At 40.5% G+C, this 26,637-nt stretch overlaps 1 protein-coding gene and 1 non-coding gene across 2 annotated transcripts; one reads left to right on the top strand and one right to left on the bottom strand.

Annotated features, from left to right (window-relative positions):
• Positions 1-1,960: 1,960 nt before the first annotated feature.
• On the top strand, positions 1,961-20,975 carry LOC101432311 (glutathione S-transferase A2). The gene is made up of 7 exons (XM_004466816.3): positions 1,961-2,091; positions 7,673-7,796; positions 10,962-11,013; positions 12,035-12,167; positions 17,433-17,574; positions 19,333-19,464; positions 20,603-20,975. Exons 2-7 carry the CDS (start codon positions 7,710-7,712, stop codon positions 20,723-20,725), a joined length of 669 nt encoding a protein of 222 aa, XP_004466873.1. The 5' UTR covers positions 1,961-2,091; positions 7,673-7,709; the 3' UTR covers positions 20,726-20,975.
• Positions 20,976-25,736: 4,761 nt separating this feature from the next.
• Positions 25,737-25,823, bottom strand: LOC131280534 (small nucleolar RNA SNORD35). Its single transcript, XR_009188139.1, has one exon. It is a non-coding gene; the product is annotated as a small nucleolar RNA SNORD35 (small nucleolar RNA).
• Positions 25,824-26,637: the final 814 nt, after the last annotated feature.

Raw genomic sequence — 26,637 nt, 5'->3', positions numbered from 1 at the left:
AAACCAGCCACCAGGAATCATTCTTGGCCATCTATTTCCTTGCCCAACCACAGCCAACTCTACTCCTAAATACGTTGCAAATCTCTCTCCTCATCCCATTCTTTTCCACTGCTTGAGGTCAGAACCTCATTATTTCTCATCTCCCCCACCCGGGTGGTCTCCCAGTGGGTTCCTCTGCCTTTAGTCCCCACTGGCTCCAGTCTGTACTTACAGCCAGAGTGATTTTTCTAAAATGCAAATCTGAACATTGTTACTCTTCTTTAATTCCTTTAGTGATCCCCATTGCATACAAGAATGCCTCCTCACCCTGTGACCTCCCACCAAAGCAAACACCTGAGCATGGCGGGTCCTGTAGCCTCCGTGCCTGGGCACATTTGCTGCCCTGCCTGCTGAGCTCCTTCTCACTCGGCCAGAGTTAATTCCCCACCTCGTGGCTTCCCAGAGAGAGTTGGTTCCTCCTCTGTCTCCTCCCATACAGGTCAACAAACCTAAGGCCACTGAACCCTTCCTTTGTTGAGGCATGTCTTGTCCACCATTCAGCGAGCCCCTGGTGTGGCGACATGGATTCCTGCTGGGTCCCCAGAGCTTGGTCACAAGGAGATAACAATGTCATGCACAACTCCAAGCAGACATGAATGACCTAAGAGTAAAAGTCTGAGCTTTGAAATCCCTCACAAACCCCCACAGTATCTCGTTTGCTGCAAGTCTGAATTCACTCATCCATTACATCAAAAAAAAAAAAAAAATCTAAAAACATTTATTCATATGACTCAAATGAAATGTATGGACCTTGCTTGGATTCTGATGCACATAGACGAAAAGTCAAGAAATCTTCCTGAGACAATTGGGGAAATTGAAATGCTGAATATTTGACAAAATTAAGGAATTATAAAATTCTAGTGTGATGGTAGAATAGTGTGGCTATGTTTAGAAAAACAGTACTTACTTTTCAGAAATACAGGCTCAATTATTTATAGAAGAAGTGATATGCTGTCTGGGATTTGCTTCAAAATAATCTTGTGATAGTAGGGGGAGCAGTGGGAATATAGACAAAAAAAAAAAAGATTACTGGCAATTGCTGAAGCTGAGTGATGAATACATTGGGGCTTTTTTATATTATTCTCTCTGCTTTTGTATCTCTTAGAAATTTCCCAATAAAATATTAAATAATTTATTCAATAAATGTTTTGAGTTCTTCCTATGTGCCAGGACTGTGCCCGAGTGATGGGGACCTGACTGTGAACAAGACAAAGACCCTGCTATATGGGGGAAGCAGATATTAAAAACATGATGTCCTAATAACGTAATATAAGTCATAATAGGGAAGTACAGGAGTAGGTTAATTTAGAGTGTTCCAAAGAGAACAAACTAGCAAGTGTGAAAGCCAGGGCGAGGGGGCTGCCTTGTGTGTAGTGGAGTGGAGAAGGTATACAGACAGGGAGGCAGGGAAAACAAAAAAACAAAGCAACACAGGGCTCCCTGCTAAACATCAAGTTCAGATACACAACAAACAATTTTTTAGTGTAAGTATTGCCATGCATTATTTGGGACATATTTATACTAAAAAAAAAAAATCACATTTAACTGGATATTCTTGTTTTTTAATCTGGCAATCTAGTGCAGAGGACTCCAGCGTTCCATCTCACTGCTTTTCCTAACATCACCCCATGCCACACACACACACACACACACACACACACACTCTCTCTCTCTCATAGTAGAGACTTTTTTATCAGGTTATGGCCTTGGATCCAATTCATTGAAAACCCCCACAGTAAGTTTCTTCAAAAAGCCAGTCCCAATGACTTGCAGAAAAAGGTAAAAAAAAATCTGAAATTGTTTCAACCTCTTATTGCTAACCCTGAAAAAGAACATATTAACCAAGCGTGCAGTGATAAGGGGATGACTTGTCATTTTTCTTCTAACCTAGTGTAGAGCTAATGATTTCCAGAAAGCTGTGGGAGTGGCTTTTATCAAACTGGACTCCATCCCTTTCAGAGGGGAAGAATTGTTCACCTATAAAGTCAGCTTACAAACAGATCAAAATTCCCGCTGAGTTGTCGAGCCAAGTTGGAGCCAGGCTTTCACAAGGTTAGTACTGATCATAGAAATCTTCATATATTGCCTCACATCTCAGTCTCCAGGAAAATACTTTAAAATGTGCCCTTAGTATAAGAAAAGTGTTCTGTTGTTCATTCATGTCACACTTTAGTGGTGTGGTTAGGTTGTTCAAGAGTGGTTTATTCAGTGGCTGTTAGACCCATCTTCATGGAAATGTAAAAATGACGAATTTAGAGAACTAGGGCATGATGATATGAGAAAATTTCATGATATGACAGAAAAAAGGGATGGCACCATTTTATACAATCTGAGAATATGACCAGTGCCAGAGGGAATATAGGGGTTTAGGCTAATGTTGCTTTCTCGATAACACAATCTTAATTTATTTCTCATTGGTGGACTTTACACATATCAGCTCTTTCCTTCATAAGAGATACTTAGTGATTTGATGGCAACACTTGATGCCATTGGCTTTTCAATGTCTCTTTAATGTTCCCATGCCCTAAAAGGTAGGCAGAGTTTCTTGTGAAGAACTGTCTGAAAATTGAAGGTGAATTTAAATATATAGAACTTTTAATTTTGTGACACAAGAGGACCTGGATTTATGGCTTGAACAAAATTAAGAACAATAATTGTTATATCTCCAGTTCAGCAAGTATTTGCTAATCCTTCCGTTTGCCCAGTTAGACATTCCTGTGGCTACTCTGCTTTTTCCATTTCTCTTGCTTAATCTGCTTAGTCCTTATGTATCTCCTTTGTGGGACAGTCTCATTGCTTTGTTAATTATGTTTAAACAGCACTTTGGGTCTGATAATCAGGACTGGTTGACTCATCACAAAGGTTCTAGCGTTTTTTTGTATAATATTCATTCTTATCAAGAAAGATCAAAGGAGGAAATTGTAGAAAAGTGGGTGACAACTAAGATATCTAGCAATGTAATTCAATTTATCAAAGTATCACTTTAATACTTTAACACATGCTATGTACAATGCACTGTGCTGAAAAAAAAAAGACAAATACGTCTCTTACCCTTCAGGAGCTCACAGTTTAGTAGGACTACAGATGTGTACGTAAATAAGTGAAAATCCAAAATTGACATTCATTATAATAGGAATAAGTCCGGAAGTCAAGAAAACTAGATTCTAATACATTCCTTGCCTCTACATAGCTGGCTGGCAAGTTATATTCTCTGGCTTCAAGCAACTTACTGCAAACCTGGAGAAAGTGCTGCAGAAGGGTTTCTCAATATTAGCACTACTGATATTTTGGAGTGGGGAATTCTTGACCACGGGGCTTGTCCTGTCCCCTGTAGGCTGTTTACAGGCACCCCTGGCGTCTACCCTCTGATGCTGTAGCATTCATCCTCATATTTGAGACAACTTAGTTTTGTTGAAGTCATAACAACACCTCCAGTTGTTGCCAATTATCTCCTGGAGTAGCAGGAGAAGATTCACTCCTGGTTAGGAACCACTGGAATCTATATGACACAAGCTTTAAAACTCAGAAGATCTTGAAGGGAGAACTGGATAATCACTGAATATAATTAATTAGTTATAATTAGTTTTTATAAAGCACATGAAGCCATCCAGCTTAGAATATAAGTTACAGAGAGTCAAGAATGCCCTGGAATAGCATTTATATTGGGAAAAAAAGAAAGGCCTTTTATGCAGGGCAGACTGTGAATCTCAGTGAAAGCCCGAGAAAAGTCCAGTATTGGACCTGTCCAGGGTACAACATAATTCACAGGGAAAAAAAATAGAGTACCTATGGGAGAAGCAATTGTAATGTCAATGAAGAAAAGCACTTTGCAAGGTGCTGCAGAGAGCAATGCTTGGACAAGATGAGGTGTGAGCCTAATTTGAAGAGAAAGAAGGCAGATATCAGAGAGGTAAAAAAGCCACTGAGCTGGAAGCTGTGAGGCTATCTTGAAAGAAAGAATCTGACCTGGGCAGAAGGGGCAGGAGCCACAGTTTCCTTAGCCTCCTCACCTTGCTGTGACCTGCTTAGTAAAGAGAATCATGGCTACTGCACTGGAATTCTGGGCACCCAATTAAAATGATGTCAGTTATGGACTCATTCTGCTGTGATGGTTGTTTACAATCCATTTTTTTTCTGATTAGATTTAAGTCCCTTTTGGTCAGGGACCAATTCAGATTCCAAGCCGGATACCTACAAACCCTCATCATTGCTTGATGCACAGAAACCTGTTTATGAGTGTTAGTTGAGGAAGCTGGAATGAAACTTTTTAAAAGAAGGGGATGCATTTACATGTAAACCAAAACAGAGTGTCAAAGAAGGGTCAATAAAATGTCTGTGTTTCCAGGACAAGAAGCAGGATGTAGGAGAGAGGTGATGGTTTGATCAAGTATTGAAAATTAGCACCAATTAGACCTTGCACTGTGCTTGAAGAGATGGAGAGAGAAGCAGTGGGTCTCCCAAAGGCATGTCTGGAATCCATGCAAAGGGGAATGTTCCAGAGTCCACAGGATGGGGAGTGAGGGGCAGCCAGGGCCTGCCTGAGGAGAAAGGCTTGACAGGTGTACTGACAGGGGAGGAGCCAGAGGTCCACAGCAGGGTCTCAGGGCTACTTCAGGCTGTGTTTAATGCGCCAGGCCACCCTGAATCTTCACTGAGGATGCCCTGTGAATCCTGGTTAATTAATTAGTGACTATCCTTAGCCTTTGCACAAGAGCTAAATAAAAAAGGCCATTATTTGACTTAACTGAAAAAAGTCTGAATACATATAAAATCTCATTCCTACCCAGAGCTCAGTGGTCCAGTGCAGATAAATACAGATGGATTCAAGAGGGCCCTTCTACTCCCCAGCACAGTCAGACTTCCCGTCTCCAGGAACAGGGGCAGGAGGCAACTCGCATTTGCTGAGTCCCTATTATGAATGTTATGTACATTTAACTTCCTCAACAGCACTCAAAGGCAGATACAACTATCTCCATTTCAGAGAGAAAATCGGGGCTTAGAGATTATGGAACCTGCCCAAGTTTATACACCTCATAAGGAAAGGCATTCGAATCCAAACCAGGACTGTTCTGAGTATCCTTTCTCTCTGCTAAGAAACACTGTTAATTATGATCTTCCCAGAGACATACCCTTCAATTTGCCAGGAGATTTATCATAGAACGTACTCCTTTCAAAACAAGCCTACTTTCTTATTAAGTTAAAATATACTAATATTTGTACTCAATTTACTCACATTTTTTTAGGATGTCATGATAAAGCAAGGCATGCTTTTATTAATTTTCCCCCACTCAAATCATCCAAAAGTCGCTAATAATTAGATGTTCCACTCTCTCCCTGACCTTCTAACCTTCAGTTGGCTAATGGGCTCTGAATGGAAAAATAAACAAGGATTTCAGAGAAGCACAGGGATTATGTAAGCATGATGTGGTTGAATGAAAAAACCTTGGATTGGAAATCAGAAAACTGAATTTAATCTTGCCCAACACTCACAAAATGCTCTTCTTTAATACGGAATATTAGAAGGTATTTCACAGGGTTGTTGTAGAGTGCTGTCACGTTTGCTAGATATTGACTGTTAATTAGGAACACAAGAGTGTAGACTGCAGCAGATATTGAATCTCTCTAGTTCTCAGTGTCTGTTGACAGGGCAAAGTTTTATGGTAACATATATTCCAGAATTGATCAGGCCTCTGAAAACCCAATATTCTGAATGTGAAGAAAGTTGTTTATAAGGGAGAGCATTATCATAAAATGTTGTGTAAGATAAAAAGTCATTGCCCTTTGTTTCACGAGTCCAGCAATGGCTAAGTGAGCTTAGTTTGAGGATTTGTATCATTTAGCTCTGTGAACTCTGGCCCATGATAATTAAATGCTCTTAACCAAGTTTGTACCACCTGTATTCTCCTTCCAATTCTGCTAAATCATAGCATCTCTAACTCCCATGAAAAGAAGGCACAATATATAAAATCTCTGATTACAAGACAGATGAGTGGGTTAAGTATATTCCTAAAATATTCTTTACTTTCTAAAAGACTTGTATACCAAATTCCACATTTTAAAATGTGCATATTTAAAACATTTTTCCTGCCTAAAATTTGTTACACTTATTTTTTCAGAGATGCATCCAGAGTAAGAGAAATATATTTTGTTCAAAATTCCATGTACTTTTCCAGAATAATCTTAGTATTTTCTAACTAGAGTTGGGGATTTGGAGAGAAAAATATAACTGATCTTCCCTAATTCCTGGCCATAGGACGCCTGCTTTTAATTAACCTGTACGTTCCTATTCACATCCATGATAAAACTTAAATCTCAGGTTGAAGTCATTGAGTTGCATGCTCTGGTCACTGCTATGCTGTCCACTTCCCAAGTGACCTGGGATAGAGCAGGGGCTTCCAAACTTCCTTGCCTGGACCAATCAATATAGCACTTACCAATTATTACCACTAAATGAGCATGCACGTGTGCACACATTCATACATGTGACATGCGTATTATTGAAACTAAAATCTCCTACTATTCTATATGTAATGCACTCTCTCTTTTCTACTCTCTTCTGCTTTATTTTTTTTAAATAGTGGATTTCACAATCCTCTAAAGGGCCATCACATGTATTTTGAAAACCACTAATATAGACTATAAAGCCTAGACTTTGATTTTGAATAGAAGTGGGCTTGAATTCCAGGTCCATCTACTGCTTTGGGTAAGTTACTCTAGAAACTTCAGAATCACTAACTGTAACATGAGAATCATAATAAAATAAACTCCAAATGGTTTTTGCAGGATGAAATGAAGATAAATTTGTGAGAATGCCCAGGGTTTTGGTTAAAAATGTTCGTCCTTTTCCATATACTGTAAAATTAATGCAATAACTTTCCTTTTTGTGGATTTTGAATAGGGTACACCCTATAGAAGTAAAATGCAGAATTCCAAAAGAAACAAGGAATTATCATCCTCATTCTGTGGAAAGAATTTGGATCTTTTGGGCAAGTCTGAGCCCTGATTCCTACTCTTGAACAATGGCAGCATAACAGCCAAAAAGCTGGAGAGTGATTTTGCTCCTTCTCTTTGCCCCTGTCAGAGAAGTTCTCTGGTTCCAAGGACCCCTCACTGCTCACAGGGCCTTCACCTGTGTGGGATCCAGCCCTTACCTCTCTTAGTCCTACGTGTGAATTCCCATGTCTGTACCTGGTATGTGACTGTGCACATGTCATGGAATCTCTCTGAGCCTCATTTTTACTATCACAAAAAAATGGGGATAATAGCAACTGATTCATGAGGCTATTATGGGATTAAAGACCAGGAACATTAGGAAGCTTTCAGTGCTAGTTCTCTAATCTCTCCCTCTCCGTTAACATCCACACAGCCATCTTTACCACAGATTCTCACTTATTGGGCTCCCTAGCATAGTCATATTTTCACCAAGGGAGAGATGAGACTGGTTGGGTGCCATTTCACAAAGGGGGCCACTGACAGGTGAGAGTTGGGGCCAAGGAAGACATTCCTGGGACCCCTTCCACCCTGCCATGGAGAAGCCAGATATTCCACCCTTCTGTATGGTTGATCCTCTTCAAACATTTAAGAAATGCACATGTTTGTTTCTGTGGTCTCCTTTATTCTTTCATTCATTCAGTCATTCAGGTTTTGAGAAAACCAGGAGATCTGCTATCATGGCAGGGAAGCCGATACTTCACTACTTCAATGCACGAGGTAGAATGGAGTCCATTCGTTGGCTATTGGCTGCAGCTGGAGTCGAGGTGGGTTCTGAGTGAGGTCATCTTCAAGTAGGTCTAAAATTCTGTATCAAAATACTCTTTCACATAAGCCGGGTAACTCCCATACTAGATCGCCTATAGTAGTTTTATCTTTAAAATAATATCAGTTATTGAGAAAGAATTTGACAGGCTTGACAAAATAAAAATAAAAATGACAGTTCATTGAAAAGAACTCGACCCTGCTTAGAGAAATGTAAGAAACATCAACTGGTAACAATGTGTGGGCCTTATATGGGTTTGGATTTAAACAAATACACTGTAAAAAATAAGTTGTGACATTTATACAGAATTAAAACTTGAGCACTGTTAAATATTTATGATATTAAAGAATTATTGTTAATTTTTTAGTTGTGGTAATGTATTATGATTATTTTTAAAACAGTTTTTGTTTTAGACATGCATATTGAAGTTTAAGGATAAAATGATACAGATAGTATTTGTTTCAAATTATTAAGCCAAGAGGAGAGTAGGTGAGAATATAGGTGAAACAAATAGGCTTGAATTTATAATTAATGAAACTGGGTGAAGGGTACAAGGAGGATAATTATGCCCTTCTGTTTATTTCTATACATGCTAAAATTTTTCACAATGAAAGGGTAAAAATACATAATATAAGAAAACAAATGTAATTAAAATATAAACAACAATTGGAGAGTGGGGGTGGGTAGGAAACTGCCCATTAAGATTTGATACATTATTCGGCAATGATTTGTTGAGCACCTATTAAGTGGTAGGTTCTGTGCTAAATCCAGGAAATACAAGATGAACCAGAAGGACTTGGTCCCTACCCACAGGCACCTTACAGTGCAGTGAGACAGCATACAAGTAAATAAGTGATTAAAATAAGGAGGGGGACCATCTGGGTGTCCACTGAAACAGGACTTCAAGTTAAGCCCAGCAATAAAATGCCATACTTCCTTGTGTTCACAGGAAGAAATGCTGGTAGGTTTCTGGGGAGGGCTCTGCTGTGTGCTGCCCCCTAGAGGTGTCACTGGGAAACACACTTCTCAGTCAGATGAGAAGCTGTGGGAGGGTTTTCCTGGGGAGCAAGACATGGACAAATTCAGGACATACTGCCCCTAAGATAGGAACAGAAAAGGAGGCTTTTCACATGGGAAAGACATTTTTAGTGAGCTCCTTTAGCCTCCTAACAATGTGTTTGCCTGAGCCCTGGGAGTACACATTGTCCATGACTTCATGAATATTTGAGACTTTAGCCTAATTCTTTTCCAATGTTATAAAGAAACAAGCCAACAAAAAAGTCCAAATAATGCCATTCCAAGTTGTATTCTTCCTATAAATGAATAATAACCCGTTTTGTCGAAGTCCAGACTTCAGGTTTGCAGTTCAGAGCCGCTGGGAAGGACAAGGGTGAAGGAGGGGGCAATTTAGCAGCAACCTGACTTCCTCTTTTCCATTCCAGCCTGCGTGAAGAGGGGCGTGGGCGACACCTGACTAGAGGCAATTGCTTAGGGGTCCTGGGTTCTCTGTGCCCAAAGACTGACCATCTCCTCCTTCTGCCTCACAATCAACATCGCCCTCATCAACTCTGTCCTTCTTGACCGTCTTCCCCTGATTAACACACCCTATCCCTTACGTTTGTCTTGAACTGCATGCTTGATAAACTGCTGCACACACCTCCCGAAACGATTGATACAGCCTGACCTCGTGGGATCATGCACACGCACAGCAAACTTTGTTCCACTAAGACCTACACCCCCAAATTCCCAACCTTTTCACCATCAAGAACTCCTTTTAAACTATAAAAGTCGCCACAGCCGCCTCTACTGCTTGTTACTTTTTTTGTCACGGGCCACGTCCTGTGCTGTACAGTTGAAACACACTACAATATCCTGTGCAAGGAATGTTCTACTCCCGTTTTACAGATGAGGAAAGTAAGCCTTGGAGACTTTGCCCACATCACACAGCTATTATGAGGCAGAGCAAAGACTGGAGCCAAATACATTAATGACAAATCCATTTTCTTGATAACTTTCTCCTTGCACTTTTACTTTGATAGATTCTGCTTATTTAACTGCAAAATTATCTAAAACTTGATTTTTATATTAATCTTTGTATTAAAAATCTGTCGCCACTCAGAGTTCTGGTCAGCCTGAGACAGACTTGCTTGCCTGCTATTCCAAACAAAAGAAATTGCATCAAGGGAATGTGCAATTTATACAAAGGTTTAATATACTGGAAATAGACCATGGACAATATAAATTTTCAGTAATATTGGAAATATGGATGGAGCCCCTGCATAATGAAGCAGCAGCCACCTCAAAATTTTAATGCCAGCTTCCATTTTCTGAACACAATATGCACCTGGTGCCATTCTAACACACTGCATCTTTCACATTTTATCCTCACAACTAAAACACAGGTACCATAATTACACCCATTTATAGATGTGGATACTGTGGCACAGTGAGGCTCAGTGATGTATTCAAGTCACAGAGCAGGTGAAGTAAAAAGAACTGAGATTCAAATCAAGGAAGTCAAGTCAGACGCCAAAATTTTTTTGAAAAACAAACAAAAACCAGGCCAGGGATTCTAATTTCTCTTCCTAGAGAGAAACTGTGCTCCAAGGTGTCCCATATTTTCCAGGAGAGGAAATTTTGAGTTACAAGACTTAAAGGCTGTGCAGCAACTGTACCATTCTGTGCTTGGCAGGGTCCCTGTGGAACTGGGGGATATAAATCACAGTGAAGATGCTCGGCTTCAGAAGTTTTGGGGATTATGGATCCATGGCATACGCATTCTAGGGCATACACGATGTCTTATCCTGATCTGACTTTTAGGGAAGGCTTTTCCTGACATGTAAAACCTCTATAATTACAAAGACTTCCGAAGTCCTCTCCTTCAATACCGTGCCTCTCCCAAACTGCATCTTAATCATCCTCATTGGTAGGGACAGGGCAGACAAAGTGAACCTGCAAGAATGAACACAGCTGCTGTGACTTTTGACTTTTCTCTTGCCGGGTCTTATCTAATGATTCTGAATCATGTCCATGATCAGACTCCTCTGTGTACCTCATCAAGCTCAGAAATCCTACCGTCCTCATATGAGGTACCAATAGGGAGTTTCAACTGTGAAGATTTTATCATGTTACGGATGGAACTAACTTTTCTCTTTCTGCTTTCCAGTTTGAAGAAAAATTTATAGAAACTCCAGAAGACTTGGACAAGTTAAAAAGTGGTAAGAATAATTTTCTAAGGCTACTTATGAGGAAATCTAACAGAAGCTATGGGTGGAGGTTTTAGCATCAGGCAATGTGCATGTGGGTGTGGTCTGTATGGTGGTAGCTGGAGTGGTGGGAGAGGGGAAAAGTGGTTAAAATGAAGGGGAAGGCCTGGTAAATGAAGGGGGAGGTTTGGTAACTCTCTCAGGACTAGGAAGGGCTAGAACTCTGGGAGTACATCCCAAGGAACTATTCCCCAGTGTCTTGTCAATTTAGTCTCATTACTTTTTCATGCTTTTCTGCACCAGGAATGAGTTGCAAATAATTCTGGGTTCCTTCCTGTGCTTCTCAACAGAAGACACACAAAGGCATTCAATTAGGGTGAAAAAAAGTAGAAACAACAGAGGCAATTACCTTGAGTTTGTTTCTCTTACCGAATATGATAAGGTAATAGCCAAGCAATACTGCAGACTCCTGTAAGTGAAACTAGGGGGCTACAGCTGAGTTAGTTGGGAGGCTGGTGAGAGGGTAAGGAGGGAGATAAGTGAGCTAAACTGGCAGGACTGGGGTCAGAAAACAGGCCTGTTCTGCACATACCACCTCATGGTGTGGTGCGAGGAGCACAGGATTCACTCTCAGGACTGGACTTGCACGGCACAAACACCATGAAACTTGCTGTGGGACCTTCTTATCTAAAATAACAGTTGGCTGGCAAACCTGTTGCAGCCTCTCCCAACTTCTTCCTGTAATATCCATGAAATCAAATAAAAAACATAAAATACTCAGGAACTACCAGGTACCTGAAAGGAAAATAGCAAGATAAATGAAACAACAGGTTAAAAATGAAAGGGAGATTGGTAAAAACAAGGACTACAAGGAAGATAAGACCATGTTGCTATTATGGGTTGAAAAGCTAACAAGTTATAATTTTTCATTTCTTTTTGTGTCTTTAGTTATTTTAACAAGCATTTTTTTTTCATACTGAGTGTGATCCATAAAACTTTTCACTCCCTTTTCTTCTTTTCTTTCTTTCCAAAGATGGGAGTTTGATGTTCCAGCAAGTCCCAATGGTTGAAATTGATGGGATGAAGCTGGCACAAACTAGAGCCATCCTCAACTACATTGCCTCCAAGTACAACCTCTATGGCAAGGACATAAAGGAGAGAGCCCTGTACGGTATATTTTCTTTTCTTATATCAAAAAATAACTCAGGAAAAATTTAGGTCCTTCCTTGAGTCACTAAGACACATTGGGATTGTAGCCGAAGATATGAGCAGGAGCAGAAGCACCAAGACTGAGTGGGACCATAACTGGCAGGCTGAGCCTTTGGCTATGGCCTGAAGTCCAATACAGTAGAGCCCTGCGGGGAATGGGAATGGTAAATTTAGAGTGAATTCAGGTGGTGTGATTATGTATGAAGATGCAGTCCAGGGAGAGAGCACGGTGCCTGAGGTTTCCAAACACTGATGAAGCATGAAGTGAGGAGGATGGTGGTATCGTGGGACCAGGCTCTCTGGCCTTTAGGAGTTGGACCCAGCCAAAAGCTAGGAATAAGGGACAAAGTGTCTGCGTATCTAGAGAAGAAGGTTGGGGAAGGGAAGGATCCAAAGGAGCTGATTTTTATATTCTAGAAATTATAAGAATGATGACCATGAACTTAAGTTATATGAACTGGCCAGCACGGTAAGAGAGAGCAGTGGATTGGCTCCATGACTCCTCTGGTGCCTAGGACTAACTCAGGCATCTTGAAACAGGCCTGAAGCAGCCAGACTTATTCAAAACCCCCAAAGTAAATACATAGATAGAAAGTAGATCAGTTTGCCAGTGGCTGGAATGGGGAATGACTGACTGCTATGGGGATGACATTTCATTTTGGGGTGACAAAAATGCTCTGGAATTGAGGGTAGGATGCTTTTAGAACTCTGAGAATATGCTAAAAAACACTGAATTGTGTTCTTTGAAAGGATGAAATTTATGGTATGTGTAGCAGTTTGAAATTATTTTATGAATCCCAAAAAGAAAAAGATTATCTTTATGAACAAATCCATTCCTATGGTGCAAGACCCTTTCAAATGGACTATGTCAGTGAAGCGTGACTTAGTTTGAGTTTCTGACCTTTTGCTGGATCCAATAAAAACAGAGCCACAGAGACAGAAATAGAAAATGGAAGCCACCATATTTGATCTTGCCATGTGAGAGGAAAAAAACCAGTTTTGCCTACAACTGAACTGCAAGGATAGAAGCTCCTGAGAGTCTCAGATTGCTGTGGCCCAGGGAGAGATGAGCCATATGCCAGATAGCTTACAGCTTAACTTGGGAAGAAATCAGAACACCTGAGATTGATAGAAGTGGCCCAGAAAGAGATAAGCTCTATGTCTGGTTGCCCTCAGCTGAGCTCAAAACTTGGCAGAGATAGGTGGTTATCTTGATCACCACACAGCAGCTGACTTTGGTGAGAAAGCACCTCTTATGGTGCCTTGAGTTGGATTTTTTATGGTCTTGGAATGGTAAGACCTTACCTCAAATAAATCCCCTTTATAAAAGCCAATGCATTTTAGGTACTTTGAATTGGCAGCCCTTTGGCAAACTCAAACAATATACGAGTCCTATTTCTATAAGCTGTTATTTTTTAAACTCTTTCATGAAGTCCAGTATCTTTTTCTGAGTCTTTTGTGACCCCCCCGAAAAGTTAGTTCTTAAACTAACCCATTTCTGTGCATGGAAGCCTGTTGTATATGGGACCTTTTGGTGAGATTCAGTTAAGGAACTTTTGATTAGATCACTGTTAATTATATCACTTTAGGGTCTCAGTGAGATGTGACTGAGGTTCGGTCTCGGCCCTCTTGCTGGAGTCTTATATAAGCAGAGAACTAAAAGCAGAAACATACAGAGCTGCTAGTTTTACACTGACATGTGAGAGAGGACTCCAGGATTGCCTACAGACACAGAGAGACAGAAAACCTGAGAGGCTGAGAGAGAAAGGAGGCAGGAAACAGGTTGAACAGCCTGAAGCTGAAGAGACAAGGCCCAGGGAGAGACAAGCTATGTGCCTGATGGCCCACAGCTGAGCTAGGGGAGAAAGTGAGTGTGGAGGAAGCACACAGAGACCCACCATCATTTTGCCTTGCCATTTGGCCTGAGTCAAGGATCTGCCAGCAGTCAACCAGGGGTGAGCCAGTGTCTCTGATGATGCCTTGATTTGGCCATTTTTACCGCCTCGGAATTGTAAGATTTTACCTAATAAATTCCCATTATAAAAGTCAACCCATTTCTGATATTGTTGCATTGGCAGCCTTTAGAAAACTAAAATATCCAGTTTGGAATAAAAGAAAAAAATACATCCTCTGCAAAATGCACTGGTTGGAACTGTATACAGAATTGCACCTATACAGAGGATATTTTTAGTGGGATACTGAGAAGTGCAACCATGTCCAGAATTGGGAAGCAATACATGGAGAGGGTTGTGGAACCATGTGGCCTGGATGGTATACCAGGATAAGAGAGGGAGAAGGACATGACTGAGATACCTGGGCAGGGGCCTCTCTGCTGAGATTACTTGGGTGTAGCTGTTCAGCCACATGAATCGCAGCCTGTTCACAAACAAACCATAACAGAGATGATAAATCCAAGGTATAGAGACAGTGACTATATCATTTCTATTTGGCTGTGACTCTAGTCAGGTTCCTTAGGCTCTTTATACCTATATTTGGTCATGTATATAACAAAACTTTTAGATATATATCTACCTTCATGACTTTTATAAAGTTCCAATGTGAAAATGTAAGTAAAAATCGTAGCATACTGACTGCATATAATAAGCACTCAATGATGGTGAACTCCTTTTCAAACTACAAATTCCAAGGCACGGTGGATTGTGGAGTAGGTAGCTCCAGGAGTCAGTCCTTCCACAAGAACAACTATGAAATAGGCAGGAAATGTCTGAAACAACTGTACAGCATCCAGGGAAAAGTGGGAGGAAGAGGCTGGTAAATTACAATAAAGACCAGCAAATTGATCTCTCTGTGTGGCGGTTACTGTCGTCCATCCCCCACTCTAACAGAAGGCCACCGTGAAGTTCAGCCCTTAGCAGGCTCACTGGTGACAGACAGGGGCAGAAAAATCCTTTTCCCCAAGACCAGGAATGGCACGGTCAGTTGCTGACCACAGCTTTAGATTAGCGACTCTGGATCACTGGGGGCCCGGCTCTGAGAGCAGCCATTGTTCCAGCCCTCCCTGGACAAAGGTGGTGGTGGAGGGGTGGAGGAGATGTAAGGACTCGTACACCTCCTCACGGCTGTGGGGAACAGTTAGCTGAAGGGCTGCATTGGCTGGGCAGAGCAAGAAAGTTCAGCTTTGGGGTGCGATGGGATAAGCTTCTGGCACCTGTCCTGATGCCCTTCCCAGGGCACTTGGAGCCAGTCTGAACCCCCTTTGTGGATCCTTGGCCTGTTTCAGCTGGGAAGGACTGACCATGGAAACTCCTCTCCAGCATGCCCCCCCCCCCCTTTCCAGAATTTGTCCTTCAGGCAAAAGCAGCTTGAGACAAGGAAAGGAGTGAAAGAAATGATAAAGGCTGAAATCTTGGGGCAAAGTCTTGCCTTCTTCAAATGTGCAGGAGAGGTAGGGTTGTGTCCTGGGCAATAGAGGAGGCACTCACACTGCTTTAAACTGGAGAACTCCAAAACAACCAACAAAGCCCAGGACAAGATACAGGCCCAGATATGACAATGAGGACATTGCACACTGCATTCACTGTGAGCAGACTGTCCTGATAGGAGGACTGAAGCTCAAGAAAATCTCTGTCCTATCACAGCTATTTACAAAATCAAGATACAGACACCTCAGAGAATAAATCACAGAGTTAACATCATAAAATATTAAAATAATATTTGGAGACAAAGAAACAGGAAATGATGTCCCATCCAAAGGAAGAGCATAAAAATCCAGTAAAACCCAATGAGGAAGACCAGAATGTGGACATACTAAACAAAGACTTTCTGAAAAATTATCTTAATAATAGAGGAGATGAAGGAAAATATGGAGAAAGAACTAAAGGATACTGGGAAAACAATGAATGAACAATATGAGAATCTTAGTAAAGAGATAAAAATTTTAAAAAGAATCAAACAACTACTGGAGTTGAAAACCACAATCACTGAAATGAAAAATTCCCAGGAGGTTTAGGAGGTGATTAGAGCTGGCAGAAGAATCCATGGACTCAAAGACAAGACAATTAAAATCAGTCAGACTGAGGAGCAGAGAGAAAAGAAGAATTTTATAAAGCAAAAATGTCCTAAGACATCTCTGGGACACCATCAAGTGTAGCAGTATACATACTATGGGAGTCCTAAAAGGAGAAAAAAGAGAAAAAGGCACAGAAGAAATATTCAAAGAAATAATGAAAGAGAAATTCTGAAGTTTAGCAAAAGATGTGACTATGCATATCCAAGAAGACCAGAAAACATCAAATAGGATACAAATGAAGAAAAAATATTCCCCACCATATATCGATCACACTATTGAATGCAAAAGATAAGGATAGAGTTCTGAAACCTGCAAGAGAGAACCAACACTTTATGCTATAAGGAAGTGCCAATTGGATAGAGTGCTGAAAGCTAAGTATAGATTTACCAAATGATCTGGAAATCCCACTACTAGATAAATACCTAAAAGAATTGAAAGCAGGGCTCCATGATGTTTATAGCAGCATTATTCACAATTTCCCAAAGATGGAAGCAACCCAAGTGCCAATCAATCAATTAACAGATAAATAAAATGTGGTGTATACATAGAATGGAAGATTATTCAGCCATAAAAAGAATGAAGATCTGACACATGCGACAACATGGATGAACCTTGAGGATATCCTGTTAAGTGAAATAAGCCAAACACAAAAGGAAAAATACCATATGATCTCACTGATTTGAAATGATTAGAATAAGCATACTCACAGAGTCAGAATCTAGAATATAAGTTACCAGAGGACAGGGTAGGGAGAGGAAATGCAAAATGTACAGGGGTCCTATTTTGAATGATATAAATGTTTCGGTAATGAATGGTGGTGATGGTAGCACAACATTGTGAATGTAATTAACAGCACTAAAATATGTATCTGAATGTGACTAAAAGAAACTTTCAGGTTGTATATATGGTAAAAGAATACAATTTTTTAAAAATCCGTAGAACTGCCCTACACAGACAGTAAACCCTAAGTTAAACCATGGACTAGAGTTAATAGTACAATTATTAATATAAAAATGTGCTGTCATCAATTGTAACAAATGTTCCACACCAATGCAAGGTGTTAATAATAGGGTGGTATACAGGATGCTGTTTTTCATGCAAGATTGTTCTGTAAACCCACAAGTTCTCTAATAATAAAAAAAAATCCAAGTAGGTGGCATTCGACAGTTTTTTGGTCATTTTTGTCTTTCAGGATTGATATGTATATAGAAGGTGTGGCAGATTTGAGTGAAATGATCCTTCATTTGCCACTATGTCCACCTGAACAAAAAGATGACAAAATTGCCCTGATCAAAGACAGAACAACAAACCGTTACTTTCCTGCCTTTGAAAAGGTAACTGGAAGCATTTCAGTGTTTAGGGATACTAAGGCTTTAGAGGGCAGTAGAAAAACAGTGTTTGGATGTTCCTTAGGCATTGACCTTCAATTCTAATTAGCCTTCCTTAATTCTAATATAGCACCCCTGTATCACCAGAGATTACACTAGATCTTGCAGGACACCAAGGGGTTTTGATCCAAAAGGAAAATGATGAAAGTGTTTTGTCAGAAAATAATCTGACACCATATTTAGGGAAACCAGATAAAAGCTGCCTATCAAGATAATGTTGTAGTGTTTGGAGACTTGGGTCAGAAGTGTCTAAATAGAGATGGTAGCAGTAGGATGGAGAGGAAGCAACAGATGTAAGAAATGTTACAAAAAAATAATCTATGGGATTTATGGGATTTGGGGGCATCACAAAAATTTTTGAGGAAAGTCATGCTAAACTAAGGAAATAAAGTTTTGTCATCATGAATGTAGTACATATTTTTGCTATTTTTTTCTTGGAAGGTGAAAGGAGAATGTATCAAGTGGAAGCCCAACTAAAATAATGCTAAATATAAAACTTGAGCCAAAAAATGATTATAAGAGATTCTTGAGACTTAAAATATAAATAAAAGGGTTAACACCTAAAAAGCCATATGTAAAAAAAATTTGTATCTTTCTCTTACTTATTCAACAAATGTTAATTCATTGCTTATATACTGGTCCTATCCATGGAGCTATGCATTTAGCAGTAAACAAGGAAATGCGCCCTCTTGTCTCTTGTAATATTGACAGTATGTGACACACTCACATGATTTCAAGCTATACATCCATTCCACATTATGTATATCTATAATTTAAAACTCAAAACCCTGTGATAACATATATGAAAAAATACATTACAACATAGTATGTGAGTTTTTACTCTGTTATTCTGCAAAAGAGGTATACATATATCTATCTGTATCTGAAATGGTATTTGTCAAACTGCTAAACGGGTTGATTTTTAGGTCTTGGTGCCATGTGTGTTTTCTTCTTTTTTTCTTTATGATTTCCATAAAGTTGCATTATTTTAAATAAACCAAGTATTTCCCAGCATTTTATTACAAAAAAAATTTCAAACATACAGAAAAGTTGCAGGAAATGCACAATGAACACATATATATCAACCATCTAGATTACAAAATTAACATTTTATCTTGTTTGCTTCCTCATGTATCTTTCCCTCTCTTTGTCCATCAAAATTATTATTTGTGGATGAATTTCAAAATAATTTGTAGGTATCAGTTCACTTCCCTCCTAACCACTTCAGTTTGCAGATTATAATGTAATCAAATGTTCTTGACAGACACAGGTAAGTTTGGAGTCAAAGCCAATGTTGTAAGGAAGTTGATGAATTCAAGTTGACGCAGGTTTATTTCAGATTAGGAAATGAGGAGATCAGACAAGAGGAGAAATGTAGACTCTGAAGTAGTCTGCTCAGGGGTGAAGAATGGTGTATGAAGATGGAGACCCTGCCCAAGGAAGAGAGAAAAGAGTGGATTCTATGTGATCTATTAACTTTAATAAACATTTAAAAGAAAAGAAAAGAAAAGAAAAAGAGTGGAGAGCCAGGCCTAAAATTTCAGGGCTGCACACATTTAGGACTGGGACAGACAGAAATAAGATCGAGCAGGTACTGAAGCTCTGTAACTCCCCAGTGAGGCAGCAGAGTGGGAGAGCTGGGTGTGAGGGAGTTGGGAGAGAACCAGTGCATGTATTCATGATCTGATCCCCTCAAATCACCAGGTGTTGAAGAGCCACGGACAAGACTACCTGGTTGGCAACAAGCTGAGCAGGGCTGACATTCACTTGGTTGAGCTTCTCTACTACGTGGAAGAGGTGGACGCCAGCCTTCTCGCCAACTTCCCGCTGCTGAAGGTGATCTGTTTCACGTTCCATGTCTTGCCTTCTTGGAATCTAATTTTAGCCTCTTAGACTGTGGTGTTCTGAGATTTTCTCAGGGCTACAGCCCACATGTGGCACCAAAGTATGCTTCTAGGTCCCAGTTCTGAGGCATGGAAAGTCTTGTTAGGTCAATTTTAAAGAAGCTTTAGATTACATAAGTGTTGCATCCCATGTATCCTCCCACACATCCACAGTTTCGCACATGAACATCTTTCATTAGTGTAGTGCATTTGTTAAAATTGATGAGCACATACTGAAGCATTGCTGCTAACCATGATCTATAGTTTACATTATAGTTTGCACTTGTCAAAGAAATTTGTGGTGGATGGTACCTCAAGCACATTTTGGCTTTTGTAATAAGGGCCTGGGGCTGGGCATCTCCTCCCCCAGCCCTGTAGTCCACTGTGCTCTCTGTTCTCGATTCCCTGGCGGTCCCTTTATAACAGGTCCGTCCTCCTCTTCCCAGCCCTTAGTCTGCCTGAGCTGGTCTCTGTCCATCTGATTTCCTTCACTCAGCTCCTGCTACTCCTTTCAGTCGTTGTGTCTCTGCACAGCTCTCTCCTCTTCCCTCCAGACTTTTTATTTTAAGGTTTATTTTCTTTATTTCTCCCCTCACCCTCGCTGTGTCTATTGGTTGTGTGCTCGTCTTTCTATTTCAGGAGGCACCAGGAACTGAACCTGGGGCCTCCCATGTGGGAGGGAAGCGCCCAATTGCTGGAGCCACTCCGTTCCCTGCTTTGCTGGGTCTCTCCTACATCTCCATTTCCCGTGTTCGGACATTTGATCTGTGTTGATGTCTGCCTTGCAGACAGACATCCTCCCTCCTTGCACTGAACAAAAGCAATGAACGCCCAGCACGTACCTGTAAGGAGGAAGAAAGGGAAGCCTGTGCTCCACATAAGTCTCAGACAAAAGCGTCCATAGGGAAAGCACCGCGGAGCCCGATGTCCTTCCTCTACCTTGGTTCTCACGGGGCCTGTGTTTGCTCGCCTCCGTGTGGGCGCCGAGGGAGGGGCCCCTGTGGAGTGCTCCCGGGTCTCGGGGGCGGGGCTGCGGGGCTGCGGGGCTGGTCCCGGGCCCCGTGCTGAGCCTGTGCTGCTGTGCCCTGCAGGCCCTGAAGAGCCGAGTCAGCAGCGTCCCCACCGTCAAGAAGTTCCTGCAGCCCGGCAGCCAGAGGAAGCCTCGCCTAGACGAGAAAGCTTTAGAAAAAGCCAGAAAGATTTTCAGGTTTTAATAAAGCAGGCGTGCATGTCAAGGACATGCAGGACAAATCTGTAATTTTGCAACAATGAAGTGCTTACCAAAACATAGATCTGGCTACTGTGCGGCTGACAGTCTTTCCCAAAGTGCAGGGGTTAGTTTGATTAGAAATCAGCTCTGTGCAGATTTAGTTGTAATGCAATTTTTAAAAATTTTGATCAATTATAAAATTATAATCACCTCCAGGCTATGTCTTGAAATTAAAAATAAAGGAAAAAATGTTACATAGTCTCTTTGATCTATTAAAAATTCTCACACAAGTATCATACACCTTATCAAAAATAATTGAGCAGAAATTTGCATCTGATGCTCTCAGTTACGTATAGTTTTTCCCCTTGTATTTTGCTAACTTTTTTACCAACAGTATAATTGTTTTTCTTTTCTTATAAAACTCTTTTCCTTTAGATAACTGACCTTTTTCCTATTTATTTAATGAACCAATTATTATTTTATTTCAATTATAGACCAATGCTCTAGAGGCTGGGGAGTAATGCATAACAAGCAAGATCCAGCTTCTGTCCTCACTTTAGTGATAAAAGCAAGAAAACAGGCCACTCAAATCCAAAATCATGTATGCCGTGGCAGCGGATGAGACTGCTGGGCAGGCAGCTCATCAGGACACCTTTGTGGGAATCTGCACATCAGAATGGGCTTTGCAAGGAGGGGCCTAAGGTTGGACGTGAGGTCTGGGGCAGAGCAAGGAGTTAGTGAGATGGGTGGAGCTGTGGTGGGGAGTGGGAATGGACAGAATCCAGGCAGGGGCTCAGCAAAGTCAAAGGCCTGCCAGAGAGGGATAGAGCGCAGCCTTTAAGGAAACAGCAATCGTCCAACAGGAATGCAGCATTAGGGCACAGGATGGGGAGGGGTGAGACTGAGGTAAGATGAAAGAACAGGGCTTGAGTCCTAAGCACCCTGAAGGCCACAGCAAGAAGTCTGGGTTTTGTCCTGAGGAAAAGAGGGAGCCACTAAAGTGTGACCATATGCCCTGCTTGACCAGCATGACATATGCAAAAATAAAATCTTTTAAATATTCATATTGAGTCACTCAAGCATCCCTCTCAGAATACGAAGAATGTTCTTTCCCCTTGGGAGTCTCTTTCCCATGTTAAGTTCAACAACCTTAGAGGTTTACTCCATCCGTGGAGTCAAGTAGCCATGAGATCAGTAGAAAATCCCATCAGCCCTCTGCTGCCATCCTTGATCTTTGTTGCTATTTGTGCCACATGGAAATCCCATTGTCCCATAGATCTCTGACCTAAGGATTAAGGATGTTCTGTGGAAAAGCAGGCTGCCATTTGTCTGGCTGAGCAGCAGCATCCTCCCCTTCTGTAACTGCAGAGGTAAGGAAGACGAGGTCTCCTTTCTTAGACTCGCTCAGGTCCAGGATTCCAAAATACAGATCAGAATATAACGTCTTTACCCGTGGTCCCCACTCCAGTATGCCTCCGTCCTGGAGAGGCTGGGAAGGAGGAGTTTCTAGCTTCAGCCACCTACTGGGTGCATAACTAGTAGCCCCTCAGGAAACCTAGGTTCTGTGGGACTAAGCCTGTGTCACTAGTCCGATTGCCCCTTCTGGTAGCATGAGCTTCTACATGGTGGGGTGGGGTGGGCCAGACACAGGCATAGGGCATTGGCCTCATGTTCATTCTGCTCACCTGGTGTTAGGTCATCTCAGTACTGGGATGATGTTCCAAGATGGCCTCCCAGGAGGCTCTCAATTCCCTTTACATATTTGCTGACTCCTTCTCTGGTTTGAGACTCCTCAAAAGAGTTATGAGGAGGAGAGGCCTTTGTTAAACATCCCTACAACAATATGCTCTTATTCCCTATTCTAGAACCTCATCAGACCCAGCACTCCCCAGTTTACAGCATATATTTTATAATGTCTTTTATTATTCTGACTATATAAGTGACTATATAGGTAGGATTTTCCTCATTGTTGTTGAGGAACACAAATGGAATGTTATCACCCTACCTTAACACAATGGAATGTTATCACCCTATCCTTCAAGGGATGCATAACTGAAGTGAGGAAAAGATATGCATACAAAGACTCATAGATCATTGTGAAGTTGTAGCAATGAGGGTCCTAGCAGGAAGTAAAGGGACCACTCAGAAATGGGGACATAGAAGTTTGGCTAGTTTAGGAATTCCAAAAATAGTTATTGGATTTTGTTTGTAAACTGGTCTGACAGTTTAATTGATTATGATTAGGACTTTGATTGGGCCATGTCAGCAGGGTGTTGAGTCCCCACCCCCTGATGGGCGCCAACTCACAGAGAAAGGAGATGGTGAAGGACAGAGTTGGAACTTTGGGAGTTAAGCCCTGGGAAGTGAACACACAGAAGAACACAAAGGAACAGAGACAGCTCCTTAGACAAGGCAGAAGCCTCAGGGAGACAGACAGAGCCATTCACCTGATAGGCTACAGTGGGCCTTGTGGAGAGAGCACAGCAGCTGAGCCTGAAGAAAGATGGAGCCCCGGGAAGAGAGGAACTCAAGAAGCCTGAACTCTTGGCAGACATCAGCAGGCATCTTGCCCCAACACGTGGCAATAGACTTTCATGAGGGAAGTAACTTACTCTTTATGGCCTGGTAACTGTGAGCTTCTACCCCAAATAAATCCCCTTTATAAAACCCAACCGATTTCTGGTATTTTGTATCAGCACCTCTTTAGCTGACTAATTCAGGGACTGAGGAGAGTTTAATGAAATACCTGTTTACAAAGTGGGGGTAGGATTAAGATGCCCACAAGGGATGGTATGGATCAAACACCAAAGGTTAGCAGTACCGAGAAGCTTCTACTTCTCCCACCCTTCAATGGGCCAGTAGGAACTCACTGAGAGTCACAACTGCAGGAAAACACCGCCCCCGCACCCACACCCCCAAACAGGAGCTGATGGCCTTCAAAGGGGGGGTACTCACTACCAACCTGCAGCCAAGAGCATGCGGATGTCTTATAAAAATAACAACAAATGATTGGAAATTATTACAATGATTTGTGACTGATTTGCATTCTAGGTTTACCAACTTTTTTATGCTATCTGTGGCTTAGTTTAGTTAGAAAATGAAAGGAAATAATTTTTAAATTTTTGATACATATACTGATTTATACATTAATTTATATTTACTGTACTATAGGTTAAATATATCCCCTCAGCAGAATTGGTAACATAATATTATAAAGAGTTTTTCTAAGAAAGAACTTACACTTTTGTAAGCAATCCTTATGCCATCCCCATTTTCCAGAGAGATTCTATATATATGTACTATTGAAATGAAAGTGGATATTAATTTCCCCAAATACTGGGAGAACTGGATCAAGATATGGATCCTTGTATATGGTAACATGGAAGCCAAAGATCTGTTCTCTTCCATATAGATTTTTCCCAGCAGATAACAGTATTTCAGAAAGTATAGTTTCCCATTGTAACTATTTGAAAGCATAACTTGAATTAAAGAAAAAATTAATTAGTTCCTGTACCAAAAAAGGATGATAAATCTGAAAATCAGTAATAATGTGCAGATTTGCCACACCAAATTAAATTACCTTTCTGGAGTTTAATAGATAAGTATGTTGGTAATATTTGTAAAATCTGTAAAATAAATGAATTTTAACACTTCATAATACAGAAGAGGGGCCAATTAATAGCTATGACTGAGACTAATATTTGCCAGGTATAGTTTCACTGAGAAGTAACTGTGAGTCAAAACATTTTAACAGAAAAAATTTAAAATATTCGGTGAGACTACTACTTAAAGAAACTCACCAACTCATTTCAAAACCAAAAGCAGCTCTGTGAAAGAACTACAAAAAGGACGGGGGATAGAAAGGTACTGAAACATAGTTTGTATATACTGTACTCTTGAAATTAAGTTGGTACCAAAGCAAATGAGATTGTTATAGATTTAGGATGTTAAATTTAAGCCCTGTGATAACTACAAAGAAATATCAGAGAATAGGAAAGCTTATAGGGACAGTACAGGATGCTAGGGGTGGGGAGCAGGCGCATGGGTAGTTAGTTCATGATGCATTTAGAGTTTCTGTTTGGGGAGATGGGAAAGTTCTAGTAATGGAAGGTGGTAAAGGTGCCACAATATTGTGACAGTGATTAACCCTATTGAATGGTATGCTTGGGAGTGGTTGAGATGGGAAAATGTGTATCGAGTCTATGCGGCCACAATTTTAAAAAAAGAATGACTAAAGAGATAATGACAATTAAATGCAACATATGATACTGGATGGGATATAGCAGGGGAGGAGAAAATGCTCAAAGAGGTATTATTAGGACACATTAAATATTGTAGTATAGACTGTAAGCTTTATATCAATGTTAAATCTCTTGAACTTGATAACTGCATTTAAGGTGGTTACACAAGTGAATAGTCTTGTTCTTAGGAAATACACATGGCAGTATTAAATGTTCAAAGAGCATGAGGTATACAACCTATACTCAAGTGTTCAGAAAATGAACAGATAGACAGTTAAACAGAACGATATGACAGATGTGGCAAAATGTCAGAATTGGTTAATCAGGGTACCTGGTGGCATGGGGTATGTTGGAATTCTGTTTGGGGTTTGTATTATTTTTGCAGCTGTCCTATACGTTTGATTGTATTGCAAAATACAAAGTTTTTTTTTAAAAGGCAGCCCTGTAGCAGTATGAACAATTGCCTGTAATATTGTGTTTTATAGAATTTTTTTTTTTTTTTAGGTACTAGGGGCTGGGATTAAACCCAGGACCTCATATGTGGAAAGCTGGTGCTTAACCATTGAGCCACATTGGCTCCCCTGAGTTGGTTTTTTCATTTGTTTTTGCTTGTTGTTTGTTTTTGTTTTTAGGAGGCACTGGGGACCTAACCTGGGACCTCCCATGTGGGAGGTGGGTGCTCAACAGCTTGAACCACATCCATTCCTTTATAGATTAATCTTTTTATGCTAAGCTTTCTTTCTTTCTTTTTTTTTTTTTTTTTTCCTTTTCTTTCCTCTGGAATCACCTGAGCCACTGGCATTATTGGCAGCACCTGCAGGGTCATCTGCAGACCACTGTGAGAAAAAGCCACCATTTGCCTATGCTAAGCTTTCTTGAAATGAAGCTTCCAATACAAGAATGCATATATATGCTCACACATATGACTTCACACACGTACAGATATGCGGAGAAAACACCTCTAGATGGTTAAGGCTAAAATTTCTCTTAAATGGAAAGTTCCATGTTTTAAAATTGGTTGACAATTTTTAAAATACTTTTAAAAAATTTATGTGGTAACCTATACAACATAAATTTTCCCATTTTAACCTCTTTCATGTATCAATTCTGTGACATTCGTTACAGTCACAATGTTGTGCTACCAACACCACCATTCATTACCAAAACTTTTCCATCACCCCAAATAGAAACTCTGTACAATTTAAGCATTAACTCTCCACTCCTACCCCTACCCCTGCCCCTGGTAACCTAAATTCTAATTTTTGCTTCTGTGAATTTGCTTATTCTAATTATTTCATATCAATGAGATCCTATAATATTTGTCCTTTTGTATCTGGCTTATTTCATCCAATATGATATCTTCCAGGTTCATCCATGTTGTAGCATGTATCAGAATGTCATTCCTTTCTATGACTGAATAATATTTCATTGTGTGTGTATACCACATTTTGTTTATTTTTTCATCTGTCGATGGACACTGGGATTGTTTCTACCTTTTAGCTATTGTGAAAAATTCTATTCTGAACATTGGTTTACAAATATCTGTTCGAGCTTGGCTGACAATTTTGAAACATAAAATTAATGTTAAATTTGTTAATTTAAACATTAATATGTCATTTGAAATTCTTAAAGTAAAAATTGATTTTGCTTAATTTAAGACCTTTCCAAATCAAAC

The sequence above is a fragment of the Dasypus novemcinctus genome, chromosome 11, assembly GCF_030445035.2.
Source record: "Dasypus novemcinctus isolate mDasNov1 chromosome 11, mDasNov1.1.hap2, whole genome shotgun sequence".
In the NCBI taxonomy this organism is placed as follows: Eukaryota; Metazoa; Chordata; class Mammalia; order Cingulata; family Dasypodidae; genus Dasypus; species Dasypus novemcinctus.
This window is presented reverse-complemented; position numbering and strand designations above follow the sequence as displayed.